Raw genomic sequence first — 19,014 nt, forward strand, 5'->3', positions numbered from 1 at the left:
TTCTTCCATTTAAGAATTATAGAGGCCACTGTGCTCTTGGGAACCCTCAATGCAGCAGAAATTTTTTTGTAGGCTTCCCCAGATCTGTGCCTCGACACAATCCTGTCTCTAAGCTCTGCAGGCAGTTCCTTCGACCTCATGGCTTGGTTTTTGCTCTGATATGCATTGTCAGCTGTGAGACCTTATATAGACAGGTGTGTGCCTTTCCAAATCATGTCCAATCAATTGAATTTACCACATGTGGACTCCAATCAAGGTGTAGAAACATCTCAAAGATGATCAAGAGAAATGAGAGGCACCTGCGCTAAATTTCAAGTGTCATAGGAAAGGGTCTGAATACTTATGTAAATGTGATATTTCAGTTTATTTTATTTTTAAATAAATTTGCAAAACTTTCTAAAATCCTGTTTTCTCTTTGTCATTATGGGGTATTGAGTGTAGATTGATGAGGGAAAAAATGAATTTAAACGATTTCAGCATAAGGCTGCAACATAACACAATGTGAAAAAAGTGAAAGGGTCTGAATACTTATGTAAATGTGATATTTCAGTTTTTTTCTTTTTAATAAATTTGCAAAACTTTCTAAAATCCTGTTTTCTCTTTGTCATTATGGGGTATTGAGTGTTGATTGATGAGGAAAAAAATGAATTTAAACGATTTCAGCATAAGGCTGCAACATAACAAAATGTGAAAAAAGTGAAGGGGTCTGAATACTTTCTGAATGCACTGTACACATATATATAATATATATACAGGGGGCTGCAAAAGTAGGTATACAGTAATGAAAAACAAAACGTGCGCACAAAACGTATTTTATTGATTATACAAGCATATCAATAATAACATATCAATAATAAACATATCAATAATAAACATATTAATCCCTCAAATGTTCAAACTGTTTGCCCCCGGCATTCACACACTCCACTAGACGAGTGTGGACACCCATGCACACTCTGGCACAAAGGTCTTTATCAGCATCAATTTCCTGGCAAGCCTCCCGTATGAACTGAATCATGGCATCAACAGAACGTGGCTTGCGTGCGAAAACCCTGTCTTTTACACATCCCCAGAAAAAGAAGTCCATCGGGGTGAGATCCGGCGAACGTGGTGGCCAGTCAACGGCTCCCCGACGTCCAATCCACCTGTTGGGAAATTCTTTGTCAAGTAGTGCATGCACAGCGAGTGCGAAGTGCGGTGGCGCCCCCATCCTGCTGAAAGTAGAAGTCGTCCTGCTGCTGTTGTTCGCGTACCTGTGGTATGATTGTATCCGTCAGCATGTTCAGATACATGTGTTGATCGACAGTCCTGTGCAGAATGATAGGTCCAACGACACCTTTGCAGGACAGGCCAGCCCACACCGTCACCCCAGGTTGATTGAGCCGTTGCTCAATCGTGACTTTAGGGTTTTCAGATGCGTAGTACACACAATTGTGCCGATTAACGGCACCCGATAGCTTAAAGTTTGCTTCATCGGAACACACGATTTTGCGCAGAATGCTGTCACCCTCTCGTTCCTCGTTCAGGATGGCTTCGCAAAATTGTAAACGCCGATCCGAGTCATCCTCTAATAAACCATGTATCAATCGTGGCACGTACATTTTCAGTCCTGCACGGTGCATCAAACGACCCAACGATCTGCGTTCAATACCCAATTCAGATGACGCCCTGTTTTTCGATTTCTGAGGGCTCTGGGTAAATGCCAGGGCGACTTGCATTGCATTCTCCGGCGTTGTCATGGTGACTGGTCGACCACTCTTCGGCGAGTTGTGGATAGACCCCGTCCTCTCAAATTTGTCACGTATCCGGTAAATCGTGAGCCTCGTTGGTGGAGGCGATGCAAATGTTTCTCGCCACTGCTCTTGCACACGTTCACGATTCTCTGTCTTCCAGTACTGTTTCAAAATCCATTTGCGCTCCTCGTCCGTTGAATTACCAGCCATCGTTAAATTTCCACTTCACCTGCAAATAATAGATGTATTTTAGAAAAAATTAGGAAAAGAAAAATATTTTAAATGGTAATAATGATTTTAATGAATTAAATGAATTCTAGTATTAAATGAATCCTAGCACCACTATTATAATACTGGTAAAATCCTTACTGTATACCTACTTTTGCAGCCCCCTGTATATATATATATATATATATATATATATATATATATATATATATATATATATATATATATATATATATATATATATATATATATATATATATATATATATATATATATATATATATATACATACATACATACATACATATATATATATATATTGTTGCGGTTTTGAGAAATAATGGCAAACCCCCTCTTAGTTAGTTGCACCACAACATGTAGCCTCGCTTAGTTCAGTTATTTCTTATTAAATGTAAGCATAGTCTCCTTTCCTGTGTTAGTATGCGTTGATGCAGGCAAGTAAGTGTAGGCCTCATTGGGCTGGAATGCCATGTGTTGTGAAAATCAACCAAGTCCACAACTTGTCCCATATGTAGGTTTAATCTCAATCAGATCTTTGCATCATCCTGTAAAATACATCATGCAATATATATGTCAGGATCTAGGCATCATATGAGAAAGATTGAATATATCAGTCAATGCAAGCAAGCCTAGAATATAAGTGGGTACGTACCATTCAATTCTACATGTCATTGTATAATGTCGCAGGAGTGGCCTCGAGTCGCGGACGTCCGAGGTCTTATAGACGCCGCTCAGCGGTTTAAGTGAGCATCTCACCTGGGTTCAACTTTGGTACATTTTCACCACATTCTCCCCGCCGTTAGAACTATACTGCCGGTAGGCAGGAAGCGAGCGCGCGTCAGCATTAATGGATTGAGGAAGTCATTATATCATTATTGGGGTGTCAAATAAATATTTCCCTATTGATTCTTGTCTTGGTGCAATTGTTTTATGTTTCGCACTCTGTCAAAGCGTCTTTAGGGCTTCCTGGAAAGCGCTATATAAAATAAATCCATTATTATTATTACAGGTCAGTCGGTCCATCCGTAGCGGTCAGGGTGGCGAATTACCCTGCCAGCACAGGTTCGGAAACTACCGGGTACGACATCCCCAAGCCCGGAGTCCCCTGCTTCGGAGTAGCCGCTGGAGGCAGGTGTCGGAGAGGCACCTCAGTGCCTTCACTGCTTCAGGCAGGGGTGTATCAGGCGACGGAAGGGACGGCAGATGTTCCCTAGGCGCACTCATAGCCTGGGTCACAATAGTCTAGTCTTACAGTGGGGTCGTCGGCACAGTAGCTAGATAGGATAAGTTGTACCTTGTTGAAGAGCGAATGTCCATTCATCGCAATGCAACACATTACAGGAAGATGTGTCGATGTGGAAGATGTGTCAATCAGTAAGCCTCTTTACAGTAAGCTGTAACAGTAAGTAAGATTACATGACAGGAGGCCAGAGAGTTACTCGATACCGGCAGCAGCCCTTTTTGAAATCACGAGACTCGAGCGCCCTCTGACGGCAGCTCATACGAATTACAAACTCTTGCTTCGGCACGTGAAACTACCGTTGGCAGCGATCCTTCTCACGAGACCCGAGCGCCCTCTGACGGCAGCGCGTACGAATTACAAGCTCCGGCAAATATACGTTTGCCACGAGCGCCCTCCGAAGGCTGCCCGAACGACCGGCATGGCAGATTACGACGACGCACAAAACGACCGAAACTGACGACGCACAAAACGACCGAAATGCGCCTCCCCAGCGAAGCGCGCAGAACCTCCGCGATGCATACGGCAATCCCGTCCTGCAGTACAGCGCTCGGAGGATCGAAGAAGATCGGCTATACCGGCTACCGAGAGAACGTCCCGGATGGACGACAAAACGACCGAAATGCGCCTCCCCAGCGAAGCGCGCAGAACCTCCGCGATGCATACGGCAATCCCGTCCTGCAGTACAGCGCTCGGAGGATCGGAGAAGATTGGCTATACCGGCTACCGAGAGAACGTCCCGGATGGATTGTCCATCCATGGCCCATCCTATTGACATACCGAGAGGATGTCCCGGATGGATGGATTGTCCCATTGACAAACCGAGAGAATGTCCCGGATGGATTGTCCATCCATGGACTCAAAGCGAGAGAACGTCCCGGATGGATTGTCCATCATCCATGGCCCGTCCTATTGACATACCGAGAGGATGTCCCGGATGGATGGATTGTCCCATTGACAAACCGAGAGAATGTCCCGGATGGATTGTCCATCCATGGACTCAAAGGACTCAAAGCGAGAGAACGTCCCGGATGGATTGTCCATCATCTCACCCCCTCACTCATCCATCCCCCCCCCCCCCCCCCGTTTTTGCTAGTTTTGAGATAGCAGCCGCGCGCCGCGTACCGAAGTCGAGCGACCTTCGCAGTCTGGGTCAGAGGGAAACGCAAACAGGCAGCGGCCGGGCGAGGTGTCTCGCAGTCTCGAAATGTGTCGTGGAGGCGAGCCAAGAGCCCTGTCCTAGAAGCAACAAGCCCAGAGTCAAGGGCGAACAGGCGGGACGGTGCCTGCGTGGCTTGCTTAGGAGACAAGGGAGTTGGGCGCAACGCTCAATGTTACCATCTCATGGGGTCACCGTGTACTCCCAAATGCCCCATGCCTTATCGATTAACGGCATAAGTCCTCGATGTTGGCTAGTCGCCCTCGAAGGCCGCCACGTTATGACATGCACTTTTGGGCAGGGGCGGTCAGGTTGAGTATTTCTGCTATCTGTAGAGGTACCCAGGTAGACGAACTCAGGTAGACGTACTCTGATGACGCAAGCGCGGGAAGCAGTTAATGGCGCTGTAGGGCAAACGCGTGATTAGTCGATGACGTCATCAATTGGTTCGGGCGCGTGCGGGCGGGTTTGACGGCGAGTTCCAGCTGAGCGGTATCCCCAGACGGAGTAAAGTAGCACACCAAAATCTATAGTCTCGCATCTATTGGGCACCAGCATTCGAGCGGGCTCGAGATTGGTGTACGGAATACGAACCCGGCCGACGAGTGAATTGTATTATCTAGGGCGCACTGCGTTCGAGGGAAAACCGAAAGTCGAGCTCGGCCCGTTGAACCAGTGCGGCACGCCGAGTCTAGTGGGCGAGCACGCCGAGTCGAGTGGGCGAGCACGCCGAGTCGAGTGGGCGAGCATGCTTGGCAGCGATAAACTGCACGTCCTGAAGTAGCGTCTCGTTTGATAGCTTTCAGGCCAAAGGATCGAATACATATCACGTCCTGATGTAGCGTCTCGTTTGATAGCCTTCGGACCGTGTTATACATATCACGTCCTGAAGTAGCGTCTCGTTTGATAGCTTTCGGGCCAAAGGATCGAATACACATCACGTCCTGAAGTAGCGTCTCGTTTGATAGCCTTCGGACCGTGTTATACATATCACGTCCTGAAGTAGCGTCTCGTTTGATAGCCTTCGGACCGTGTTATACATATCACGTCCTGAAGTAGCGTCTCGTTTGATAGCTTTTGGGCCGTGTTTTGTCCGGAGTTTTAGACATAGTTAGTCATATAGAATACATATGGTATATGATCATCTATTAATGCCCGAGTGCTGTGAAAGTCTATGAAGGTCCCGCTCGACGTCCTTAGAAACTCATCCGTGCTGCGGCGAGTCCTCGAATGGTGCCAAGCGAGCCTCTTGCCAAGCGAGCTTCATGCATTGCGGCGATTCCGGGCAGCGAGGTTCGCCGGCCTCGTTGAGTAGCCACGCGTAGGTGGGATTCCGACCAGCAGCAATCAAGCGAGCCTCTTGCCAAGCGAGCTTCATGCATTGAGGCGATTCCGGGCAGCGGAGTTCGCCGGCCTCGTTGAGTAGCCATGCGTAGGTGGGATTCTGACCAGCAGCAATCGGGGCCGCCGGCCTCGCAGGGTACGGCCTGCGAGGGGAATCGCATACGATTCGCGTGTAGGAGGTGATTCCGACGAGCCGCGATCAGAATCGCCGGCCCCACAGAGTAGTGCCCGCGATGGGCGCAGTGCGCGATTCGCGCGTAGGTGATTCCACCGAGCAGCGATTGGTCGGGTTGTGCCCGCGATGGGGGCAGCACGCGATTCGCATGTAGGAGGTGATTCCGACGAGCAGCGATCGGAATCGCCGGCCGCGATGGGCGCAGCATGCGGCTTCGCGTAGGTGATTCCACCGAGCAGCGATTGGTCGGGTAGGCCGGCCGTGTGAGGCATGGCAGACATGGGAGTCGTGAACACTCGCGTGGGAATCTCATCTCGGGCCGAGGCACGCAAATCAGTTGGTCGGGTAGGCCGGCCGTGTGAGGCATGGCAGACATGGGAGTCGTGAACACTCACGTGGGAATCTCATCTCGGGCTGAGGCACGCAAATCTAGGATGATTCTCTCGGACGGAGCCGTTAGCGTTTCGAGCAACCGAGGCTAGACTCGTACCTTCGGCTCCAAGCGGGTCCGTCGTTCCGACAGGGTTTCGGCCACAGGACATTGCCCAGTAGCATCGTTCTCCAGGCGTCTTGCCGGAGTCCGTCACACCTGCTCCGGCGTTCGGGCCTCAGGAGAGCAGTTCGCGCTTTGACGACGCGGATCCGCAAAATGCTTGCGAGGTCCCAACGCATCCGGTCCCTTCGAGGCAGACCGGCAGCGAGAGTAGTCGGAGCTCCATGGCTGGAGCTAGCTCGACGGGTCCTCCGCTGGTCATTCTTCTCCGAGGTGGGCCTCGCAGGAGCGTGGAGAATGTCGGGAAACGCTCGTCTGAGATCTGCGTTCATCCGGCCATCGCCAGACTCGTGTCCCGCCATTTCCGCAGATCATTGATTGAGATTAAGTGTTGTGAAAATCAACCAAGTCCACAACTTGTCCCATATGTAGGTTTAATCTCAATCAGATCTTTGCATCATCCTGTAAAATACATCATGCAATATATATGTCAGGATCTAGGCATCATATGAGAAAGATTGAATATATCAGTCAATGCAAGCAAGCCTAGAATATAAGTGGGTATGTACCATTCAATTCTACATGTCATTGTATAATGTCGCAGGAGTGGCCTCGAGTCGCGGACGTCCGAGGTCTTATAGACGCCGCTCAGCGGTTTAAGTGAGCATCTCACCTGGGTTCAACTTTGGTACATTTTCACCACACCATGTGCTAGGGTCTGGAACAAGTCTGGGAGGCCCGAGGGAGGAGCTAAAGGGGAGTGGCCGGTAAGCGGCAAGCAGCCAATGGGAGCTAAAGGGGAGTGGCCAGCAACGACGGCCAGGGGAGGTGCTTGGAACATTCTGATGGGACTCTGGTGGGGGCTATAAACCCTGCCCCGGGACCCCGAGTAGCTCTCTCTGTCCCGGGATTCTGAAGCGACTCTGTCTCTGAGCTCTCGAGGTCGAAGCACGAACTCTCCCTGCCCCCGAACGAAAGAAGGTCTCATCGCTCCCCCTGTAGTCTGCGTTCTGCCCCTGCTCTCTGCCCCTGTATTAAGCGCTTTCGCAGGACGATCTCTCCCGGGGCCCGAGACACCAACGATCTCCCTGCCTGGGCTCCCTGCACGTGCGCCTTTGCCTCGTTAACCTCGGGACACGCTGGGCGGCTTCCCGTGCATGCACGACCGAGGTCGACGTCCCGTGCCGCAAACATCTCAAGGGAACGCCCAACGAGCTGTCCGGGGCGAACTGCACAAACAACCGCGCTTGAGCGCGTTCTCTTCTCTTCCTTCCATTCCCCGAGTGAGTGAGAGGGCCCTTGTGTGGGGAATCAAGTTAAGGACGTTAAGTTTCTACCCTGTGTCTCTTCTTTGCTTTGATCATTGTACATTTATAAATAAACCTGTGTTCTTTGCTTCCATTTGGCCGTATACGTCTTTTCCACCATTGGACTCGCATTGTACGAAATAAAACCGCTCAATCGGGTTCATAATAATTAACGGCACGAGTCACGTGACACGCAAACCGCTCGGGCGTATCAGACCAGTGTGACTCGTGCGAGGTTCAGCCCCCGTTTTCATGGAGGCGTGTGTATCGAAGGTACTCGGGGATTCGACCAGAAACCCTTCCGCACGCTCGCTACGGGGGTGGCGGCTGGAATTGTTTAACAATCCGCCGCCCACTAGTGTAAAGTGGGGAGCGGCTTCGTGGACTCGAAGGCCCAAGGGGGAAAAGGGTTTAACCACCCCTTTGTATGTCACGGGCTCAAGATCTGCAACTATATATATATATATATATATATATATATATATATATATATATATATATATACACATACATATATATATATATATATATATATATATATACATATTGTTGCGGATCTCAGAGTACGGCGCTCCCCTTACCGAGGGGGGGGGGGGAGGGGTAATCTCCTCGTCTATTAAGCTGGCCGTCTCCGGTCCTGGAGCTATGACGTCACTTCTGGTCAGCGCTGAATAGGGTGGTAGGCCAATTGTTCCTATTACCTAATTACCAACGCCTTCCGGTAAGCGAGGAAATGAGCCCCGCCCGAGCCGCGGCTGTAATGGACACGCCGAGCGAAGCGAGCCACGACTCAGGCCGTTAAAAAAAGGACGAAACCCGATTTAAAGCGTTTGGCCAAATCGTGCCACAGGTACTCAATGGGGAAAAGACTAAAGCGACCGGATGAGAGGAACCAAAGAATAAGAAGGGTGAAGGAAGAACAAATATGATTTATTACTATCTAAAAGAGGAAACGAAAGAAGGGAATATACAGAAAAGAGGAAATAAAAGGACATAGGGCAACCTTATACACTCTTATATAACACGCCCATGACAATAGAAACAGACTCACACGGAATGGTAGCTGGTAGGGGAGGAAGGTCCAGGCAGATGGTTCCAGGCGAGGGGATGGTCTAGGCTCCGTGTCCGCGGGTGAAGAACGGCTGTCAGCTTAACGCGCAACTGGATCTTACATATGCGAGGGGCTGGAATGCCCATACGTATAGCGTGCCGAACGCTCTCAAACCCACGGCAGTTCGTATTGACAACGATCGTCCCAAACGATCCTCTGCGCAATGTTCTTATGTTCACCGCCTCTGCGCTGTTCTCTCGCATCTGCCGATCTCCCCCACATCTGCTCTCTGCTTCATCTCCTGAATCCTCCCTGTAAAAAGGCTTCGCGCTCGCGCTTTTATTAGGAGCCTCACGTATCAAGCCGCGTCCGCTTTGCTCCGCCTACCGGTGAACACGCCTCGGCCCGGATTGGCCGCGAGGGTTCATTCATACCTCCCCTCGTGACATGTTGACGGGGCCACGCCTATGTTCCGGGCCGCTCCTCCCTTCTTCTCCAACTTGACCGTGTGCGTAATGGCGTCTTGAGAAGGGCGCTGCAGCTGGCAGAGAAGCCATATAATTTGGACGGCGGCTACGCCACAATATGGATGGAATGGGAATTTGAGAAGGGGCCCTAGGTTATTTGATTAATACAACGCAGAGTCAAACTATTGGAAACAGATCCTTAACTGAAACACATACTAATGAAATAACTACAGAAGGTTCCTATGGTGTCCTACGTGTTGTACATGGCCTAACTAGGGTGCAACCTTTACAGAGGGGGATATTTACAAGAATTATTATTTTACAAAGTGAAGGTTCTAAAAACCGTAACAGCACCCGTCTCTGCTCCAGGCACGTCCCATGCCGACAAAAACTTTAACTTAATGTGACACTCAGGTGTAGTAACCCTCTACTATTAACCTTACCCTGAGTGCGACAGTTTTAAAACAATTAAGTATGTCCCGCCTGCTGCGTTGCATTCTATCTAACAGATTCACGCCCACAGGATAACCGAATCACGGAATTAATTCTCAAAACTACACATTTACGGTGGGGAGCATTATTTACAAAGACACACTATTTGGTATTTACAAAACTAAACCCAGGACCTGTTCTTTTGGGAAACAAAAGCAGAGTTTTTGGAAAGAGGAAAGGTCATGCACTGCACTGCACCGGTACACCATACCTACGGGCGCTCCGAGACGCACAATTGATATTGCAGTGCAATCTCAGAGCACCAAAAGCACCACCATAAAGCACCCAATAAAAAAAACACAAAGCACCATCCAGTGCACAGTTATACAGTTCAAAAAGTCACACTGGCGTCCTCGCTGCACAGCCAGTGTTCTGCTGGGGTCGATGTTCTGGGTGTCTTCTTGACTTGCTGCCTATTTGAGAGATAACAAAAACACAAAAAGGGCACAAAAGCGTCCACTTTTTTATTTAATTACGGCCAGCAGGGGCCAACTAGGGTGGTCCACCTGCTTGGCATAGGTGCCACCTTTACCGTGGTCTGCAAGCCAGATTCCCCAGCAGTGGCCATCCCACAGCCGTGTGATCCATGATGCGGTGCTCAGCCACAAACGTGTGGTCCATAAGTGGGCTTGGCCACAAACGTGTGGTCCATAAGTGGTGTACCGGTCCAGGCAGGCAGGCAGCGGAGGTGCGGGCACACAACTGCGGCGCCTGCACGCTTTCCCCTCAATGCCCAGAGAGCACGGTCCATAGGTGGGGAAGGAAGACAAAGCAGAGTTAGCGGGGTGCAAGGGCGCAAGGGTACACATCTACACAAGGTAATGCAGAGGTGAGGTGCGCAGGAGAGCGAGCGGAGAAAGCTCATCCCTACCGTACGTCCCCCCCTGTCACCTAATCTACCCTTGCCCTTACCCCATATTTACACAATTTACAAATCGTCTCTACGTCCTGTCTTCCCCATATCTCCCCTAATCCAAATTCGTCAACAATCCCTCGAACCAAATTTGCCATCAATCAATTTATCACCAATCCTCCTCAGGAGGAAGAGATGGAACATAACAAGCACACCGTCACCCCCACGTCATGATGCGTCTTACATACCAAACATTGCACAAACCGGTGGTGTGGAGTCCTGTCATCACCTCAGGTGAGTGGATGCAGATGGTGCGAAGAGATTTCAATCCTAAACTACTCTCTGAATGACATTAATACTTTTACACTACCCGGGGTCTTTCCCTGCCAAATCATTGGCCATCTTACACTATGTGGTTCTAAGAACCGAACTCCCATTGACCAAACTGTGGTGCTCACCAATTTGGGGTCTCACTCCCCCGATTCTACTCCCTGTGCCCTCACACAATTTCTGGGCTGGGTCGTGTGGCGCTCCCAGCAGGTCTGCTCACCTGCACACCTCCGCCACTGTAGTTGTCTCCGAGCTTACCTGCTCCTTACCCTAACCTACCTGGGGAAGGCCCTCTGGCGCTCTCACCCCACTACCGCCCTCTCTGGCGTCGGGCTACCCGGGTCCGCCCTCCGGATCCTCGGGCCCCATTGAACAACTCTACTGGCTCCCAGAGCCTACCTGTGGCCTCACCTGGCTGACATACTAACAGTGGCGGAGTGCCCATTTAATCACACGTACTAACAGGCCACACGCCCAGCCAATCTCGTTCCACTAATGCACCCAACACAACACTTCTGTGTAACTACTCGCACCACAGATGCCAATATCCAACCACAATTTACCTACTCCCTCTACCTACTCTTAAACTACCCTCCCCGGGTACTCGTGAAGGGGTCCATCTTCCCCATCCACTCCTTTCGCACCAACCACTCCACTGGTGGTTGCGGTGGTTGGTCCCCCCCCCCTCCCCCTCCCACGCCTCCTGCCCCCAAGCCCTCTCCCTCCCACACTTCTCCCTGCTCTCAAATGTTGTGGTTGTGTGCTTCCCCTTCTCTCCCCATCTTGTCTTCCACTCCCTCTTTTTGTATATTTTGTTTGTCTGGTTGATATTGTTTGTGAAATAAATGTTAGCTCTTTCACGAGCCTCGATTCAGTATACAAAAAAAACAAAAAAAAAAACACGTATTCCACACTACTCACTCCACACCATCCATTCCATACTCCATGTATTCCATACCATTTATTCCCTGCAACCATTCTTCATACACCTGTGCTTCACCTGCACTTGCACACTCACTTGGTGGCACTTGCACCCTCCTTCCCTCCAGGCGCATTCATTCAATACAACGCACAATCACAACTTTCACAAGACTCTGCTCAATACTCTTCCTTCACACACACTGCATCATCTGATCTAACTACTCCCTTCTGACACTCGCGCTCCCCGTCTTCCCTTATACTAAGCGCTCCCACGTTGTTATAATCCAACTAATCTGCTACGTCCCCTCTACAGGTACAATGTCGCTACTTAAATCTAAAGTTACCTATGGTCAGCTATTTCCCTATACATTATAACCTAACCCTCCCGGGCTAGTTTACACAGCCAATCCCCATAAATCCTATAGCTCCTTTGCCCCCAGAGTGAGGGATGGGAAATATACCACCCCCCGACACTGGGTATCAATTTCCAACCATCACTATTATCCCAATTTCACTCACTAGTAATTTCAAGCCAATTCCCAACCAATTCCAAACAATAACACTATCATCATCATAGTCCGCTATATCTGAGCCTCTCGGTGCGTCCATGCATTCTTTACAGCTCGGCTTCGCAAAGCCGAGCAATGCATACGGGTGGTTTGGTCTCCTGCAGGTTGAGTCCGTCCGGCATTCGATTCAGGGGAGGAGGTTTGGTTGGGCCAAGGCTCAAAGCACCATCCCGGCACGGGGCCTTGCTCTCCCAAGCGCGATGGCCCATCCTTGCCCGGGTGGAGCGCCGCCACCACAAGGGGGCGCCGTTCCGACCCCTCCTACCTCCTCTCGGACCGGGCCGCCCGCTTTGCCTGACAAAGCGCGGACTCGACCGTGCAGGGCGGGGCCCGGCCCAGATCGTGCGCGGCGCTCCGAACAGGAGCGACGCGACACCGATCCCCGCCGGCTCCCGCAGCCCACACCGCCCGGCACGGACCGGGAGTTCGCATCGGCTAAACGTCGGCCTAACCGCTGCCCCGGTCAACGTCGATGCTTCACTTGCATGCTCACACCACGCGTTCCGTTCTATACTCACGTTCGCACACAAAGTCGTCCTCTCGCCTTCCATACACTTCATGCATTCCAGGCATTCCTCTCGCGCATCCATTCTCCCCTTTATTTTATTTATGTCATTCTTTTGGGCGCCCATTATTTCTTTCGTTTCCCGGGTTTTGCTTTTTACTTCCCTTACTTCCTTCATGAATTGCGCCATGAAGGCTTGCATGTACCCTGGCATCTAGGGCTCGGCTGCCATGACCACGTGCGAGGCGCCGCCATCTTGTGCACCCGCGACCACGTGCGAGGTGCCGCCATCTTGTGCGCCTGCAACCCCCACTGTTAAACCTTCCTCAACCCCCTCTTCCATTACTCCCACTGCCTCCCTGGGGTCCTGGGTTGACTCGACCACCTCTTCTATCTCCTCCACCGGCATCCGACCGCCGTGATCATCCATGGCACGATTATAATTTGGTTTTAGATACTAGATTTCGGCCGCTCGTAATTTCGACCAAATTTTTCAGATGGATTAAAATTTGGTTCGGGTCCAATCCCACTCCTGGCACCAATTGTTGCGGATCTCAGAGTACGACGCTCCCCTTACCGAGGGGGGGGGGTGGTTAATCCCCTCGTCTATTAAGCTGGCCGTCTCCGGTCCTGGAGCTATGACGTCACTTCCGGTCAGCGCTGAATAGGGTGGTAGGCCAATTGTTCCTATTACCTAATTACCAGCGCCTTCCGGTAAGCGAGGAAATGAGCCCCGCCCGAGCCGTGGCTGTAATGGACATGCCGAGCGAAGCGAGCCACGACTCAGGCCGTTAACAAAAGGACTAAACCCGATTTAAAGCGGTTGGCCAAATCATGCCACAGGTACTCAATGGGGAAAAGACTAAATCGACCGGATGAGAGGAACCAAAGAATAAGAAGGGCGAAGGAAGAACAAATATGATTTATTACTATCTAAAAGAGGAAACGAAAGAAGGGAATATAAAGAAAAGAGGAAATAAAAGGACATAGGGCAACCTTATACACTCTTATATAAAATGCCCATGACAATACAAACAGACTCACACGGAATGGTAGCTGGTAGGGGAGGAAGGTCCAGGCAGATGGTTCCAGGCGAGGGGATGGTCCAGGCTCCGTGTCCGCGGGCGAAGAACGGCTGGCAGCTTAACGCGTGACCGGACCTTACATATGCGAGGGGCTGGAATGCGCGTACGTATAGCGTGCCAAACGCTCTCAAAACCACGGCAGTTCGTATTGACAACGATCGTCCCAAACGATCCTCTGCACAATGTTCTTATGTTCGCCGCCTCTGCACTGTTCTCTCGCATCTGCCGATCTCCCCCGCATCTGCTCTCTGTTTCATCTCCCGAATCCTCCTTGTAAAAAGGCTTTGCGCTCGCGCTTTTATTATGAGCCTCGTGTATCAAACCGCGTCCGCTTTGCTCCGCCTACCGGTGAACACGTCTCGGCCATGATTGGCCGCCAGGGTTCATTAGTACCTCCCCTCGTGACGAGTTGATGGGGCCACGCCTATGTTCCGGGCCGCTCCTCCCTTCTTCTCCAACTTGCCCGCGTGCGTAATGGCGTCTTGAGAAGGGCGCTGCAGCTGGCAGAGAAGCCATATAATTTGGAGGGCGGCTGCACCGCAATATGGGTGGAATAGGAATTTGAGAAGGGGCCTAGGTTATTTGATTAATACAACGCAGAGTCAAACTATTGGAAACAGATCCTGAACTGAAACACATACTAATGAAATAACAAGCGTTACGCCTCGGTCCCCCGTCGGGGAAGTGATGTGAGTTGACAAAGTGGAAGACGCAGAAAACATGCTATGATATGATATTTCGCTCACAAGCTTCAGACATACATGGAGGCGGCCATCTTGGATGTTGACGTGTCGACCCAATTTTCTATAGCGTTCTTCCTTATGCCTAGATACACCGACACACCAGATTAGAAGTTGGTACTTCGCTTATTTTTCAAGATATTCTGCTCAAAAGGTTCAGACATACATGGCGGCGGCCATCTTGGATTTTGACATGGCGACCCAATTTTCAAAAGCTTTCTTCCTTGTGCGTAGATACACCCAAACACCAGATTAGAAGTGGGTAACCGCTTATTTTTCAAGATATTTCGCTCACAAGGTTCAGACATATATATATGGTGGCGGCCGTCTTGGATTTTGACGTGGTGACCCAATTTACAATAGCTTTCTTCCTTATGCCGAGACACACCCACACACCAAATTAGAAGTTGGTACTTCGCTTATTTTTCAAGATATTCATCTCACAAGGTTCAAACATACATGGCGGCGGCCATCTTGGATTTTGACGTGGCGACCCAATTTTAAACAGTGTTCTTGCTTGTCACTAGATACACCCACACACCAGATTAGAAGTTGGTACTTAGCTTATTTTTCAAGATATTTCGCTCACAAGGTTCAGACATATATATGGTGGCGGCCATCTTGGATTTTGACGTGGCGACCCAATTTTCAATAGCGTTCTTCCTCATGCTGAGATACACCCACACACCAAATTAGAAGTTGGTACTTCGCTTATTTTGCAAGATATTCATCTCACAAGGTTCAGACATACATGGCGGCGGCCATCTTTGGATTTTGACGTGGCGACCCAATTTTAAACAGCGTTCTTCCTTGTGCCTAGATACACCCACACACCATATTAGAAGTTGGAACATCCCTTATTTTTCGAGATATTTCACTCAAAAGGTTCAGACATGTATATGGTGGCGGCCATCTTGGATTTTGACGTGGCGACCCAATTTTCAAGAGCCTTCTTCCTTATGCCGAGGTACACCCACACACCAAATTAGAAGTTGGTACTTCGCTTATTTTTCAAGATATTCATCTCACAAGGTTCAGACATACATGGCGGCGGCCATCTTGGATTTTGACGTGGCGACCCAATTTTAAACGGCGTTCTTCCTTGTGCCTAGATACACCCACACACCAGATTAGAAGTTGGTACTTTGCTTATTTTTCAAGATATTCCGCTCACAAGGTTCAGACATACATGGCATCAGACATACATGGCGGCGGCCATCTTGGATTTGGACGTGGGTTGCACCCACACACCAAATTCGAATGAGGTCCTTCGCTTACGCACGCATGCCCGCACGCACGCCCACACACACACACAAATCATTGTCCCCCTTTCGCTCCGCTGTGCGATGGGGGGACAACTACAGAAGGTTCCTACGGTGTCCTACGTGTTGTACATGGCCTAACTAGGGTGCAACCTTTATTACAGAAGGGGATATTTACAAGAATTATTATTTTACAAAGTGAAGGTTCTAAAAACCGTAACAATATATATAGTTGCGGTTTTGCGAAGCCCGTTCCCTTACAAAGGGGAGATTAAGCCCCTTTTTCTCCTTGGGTCTTCGAACCGCGAGACTGAGTCGCCACTTCCGGGCAGACGTGGAAAAGGGTCTCGGGACAATTTCGCACGTACCTTAAGTACCCACGCCGCAGTGGCAGTGGGGATCGAGTCTCGCACGAACCACGCGTAATGGAGTACACCCGAGCAGATGGCGTACCACGTGACCCGTGCTGTTACCTGGCTATTTAACCCGATCAGAGCGATCTAATTCGTACCATGCTAAGTCAATGATGGAAGGGACAAAACGGTCGAATCAAAGGAATAACACGATTTAATTATTATTTACACAATGTACAATGATTCGGAAGAAGAAGAGACACAGGGCAGTCTTAAGCAGTCTTAGCTTATATATTCCCAGACAATGGGCCCACTTACACACACAGAGAGATGAAGGAAGAATGTTCACACGCCGAACGTGCCGGCTTTGGTCGCTCCAGGAACAGCTCACCTGGCGTGGCCCTCTGGCGGTCACAGCACGTATCCCGGCGAAGGCAGGCAGGCAGGCGGGAAAATCCTTGCGGCAGGCAGGCGGGAAAATATGCACGTCTGTGGCCTGGCACGGCTGTCTTTCACAGCGCGATTAATACAACTGAGCGCTCCGGTCTCACAACTCAACTGGCTTGCCCTGCGCGCATCTCATAACTGAACTCAGCGCGTCTCCTCTCGTCTCATAACTCCGATTCGTAACTCGTCTCTTGGGCTGCGCAACTCGCCTGCACTCCTCGGGGATCTGACTCCAGCTCAACTGAGAACTCACCTCAGCACATCCCTTCTCATAACTGAGGTGGGGGGCTCTGGGCACAGGGTTATATTGCCCCGCCCGAGCCCGACTCGAACGTTCCAAACCCCGCTTTTTGCCGCAGTGGTGAGTCACTCCCCTCGAGCCCTGATTGGCGGCTCGCGCTTACCGTCGGCTCCTCCTCCACCTTCCTTTGGCCTTGATCGACTTGTTCAGGCCTGCCTCGTGGTATTTCGCGCCAAAACCAAAAGCATGGAGGCATCGTAAAGGGGACCTAATCTCATTATCCTACTCAACGCAAAACTAAACACAGGAAAGGTCTACGCTTACATTTACTAAGAAATAACTGAGCTTTAAACGAAGCTACATTTTGTAGTGTAACTAAACTAGGAGGGGAAATTAACCTTTATTATAAAAACACAAAACCGCAACAATATATGTATATGTAAAGCAGTAAAGTATGTTTGTTTGTTTGTCCTCTTATAACTCGAGAACTACTCATCGCAGAGAAAAACCAAAGGCATATTCGGAATCAGTACGTCTCAGAGCAACTACAGCACACCTTAAATTTAAAAAAACTTCGGGTTTTAAAATTAGTGTATTAGCGCAGAAGCGCTAGCAAAAGAGGGAGGGAATCGAAGGGAGGGAGCGCAGTGCTCCCTCTAGCGCTTCACAGCGCCAGCGCTTCTGTTAGCGTAATGGTGCACAGGCAGTTCTCGCAAATGCGCTGTTCCGATGCTTCATGTTCCTGCAAAGACTTTGACGCATGCGCAAATGACGACATATGGGCCACTGTATGTTCGTTTAATACGTAAGCGCTTTGATGGGCGGGGCGTGAAATGGTCGAATGCGGAAGTGCTTGAAGCCGTTGCGAGCGACTCGCACGATCTCTTGTCATGGTCCACAACATTATCACAGAGACGTGCAGCTTCCAGCATTAAGAGATATGATCGAGACCTAACTTTGGAGACCAGTCCCAGCCTTCTAGGCCCCGTGGTTGGTTCAGACGACCCTGACAAAAGACGTGTTGGATTTTATCGCGAGCCAATTCGAGCGCCGACGTGCCGGCGAACAAAACCAGTCATATCTTTTTAACGCGTGGTTCGATTTTTACAAAATAAACTTTTTCTTGAAGGGCTGAACCGTGCGCTCACAACGATACCGAGTCTGACCCTGGGAGAGCCGTTTTGCGCCGGCAAAGGCGCCTTGTTTTCCGTGATGACCATGTCGTGCTGCATAGATTACCATAAATTATAATATATTACCGGCGGCGCGTTCCGTGACGTCACGGCTCACTTAATTGCAATTAGCTCTGGGATTCCTTGGCCGAATCGTACCAACTTCTATATATATATAAAGCAGTAAAGTATGTTTGTTTGTCCTCTTATAACTCAAGAACTACTCATCGCAGAGAAAAACCAAAGGCATATTCGGAATCAGTACGTCTCAGAGCAACTACAGCACACCTTACATTTTAAAAAACTTCGGGTTTTAAAATTAGCGTATTAGCGCAGAAGCACTAGCAGAAGAGGGAGGGAATCGAAGGGAGGGAGCGTAGCGCTCCCTCTAGCGCTTCGCAGCGCCAGCGCTTCTGTTAGCGTAATTAGCGTATTTCGGAATGTTAATTTTTCAACTTCATTATTCGGAATCAGTACGTCCCAGAGAAACTTCGTAATGTTAATTTTTCAACTTCATCCGATTGACATGGGACCAACGGCATGTGACAGAGAGTGAAACATACATGCTACATTTATTTGACGACAATGAGTTCCGACTTCCGGGTTCGTGCCGCCAACCCTGTTAGGCGCCTCTTGCGGCACACAGGGAATTACCAGTGAACTGGTACTCAATTTGCCGACCTCGGTAGGATGACAGGCTGAGTCAACCCCCTGGTGTTAAGGCGGAGGAGGAAGGGAGGGGGGAAGAGGAGGGGAGGGGAACGGGGGGGGAGGGGAGGGGGGAGGGGAACGGGTGGAGGGGGGGATGGGGGAGGGGGGAGGGGTG

General features: G+C 49.9%; 1 protein-coding gene across 1 annotated transcript in view; it reads right to left on the bottom strand.

The window, feature by feature from the left end:
- Nucleotides 1-796: 796 nt before the first annotated feature.
- LOC144892264 (uncharacterized) overlaps nt 797-19,014 on the bottom strand; it is a 42,770-nt gene continuing 24,552 nt past the window's right edge. The window contains exon 3 of the mRNA XM_078778015.1: nt 797-1,962. Coding sequence (XP_078634141.1) covers nt 1,164-1,943 — 780 coding nt within the window. The 5' untranslated portion in view covers nt 1,944-1,962 and the 3' untranslated portion in view covers nt 797-1,163. The remainder of the gene's footprint in view (nt 1,963-19,014) is intronic.

This window comes from Myxine glutinosa, chromosome 5 (genome assembly GCF_964187855.1).
Source record: "Myxine glutinosa chromosome 5, kmMyxGlut1.1, whole genome shotgun sequence".
Lineage (NCBI taxonomy): Eukaryota > Metazoa > Chordata > Myxini > Myxiniformes > Myxinidae > Myxine > Myxine glutinosa.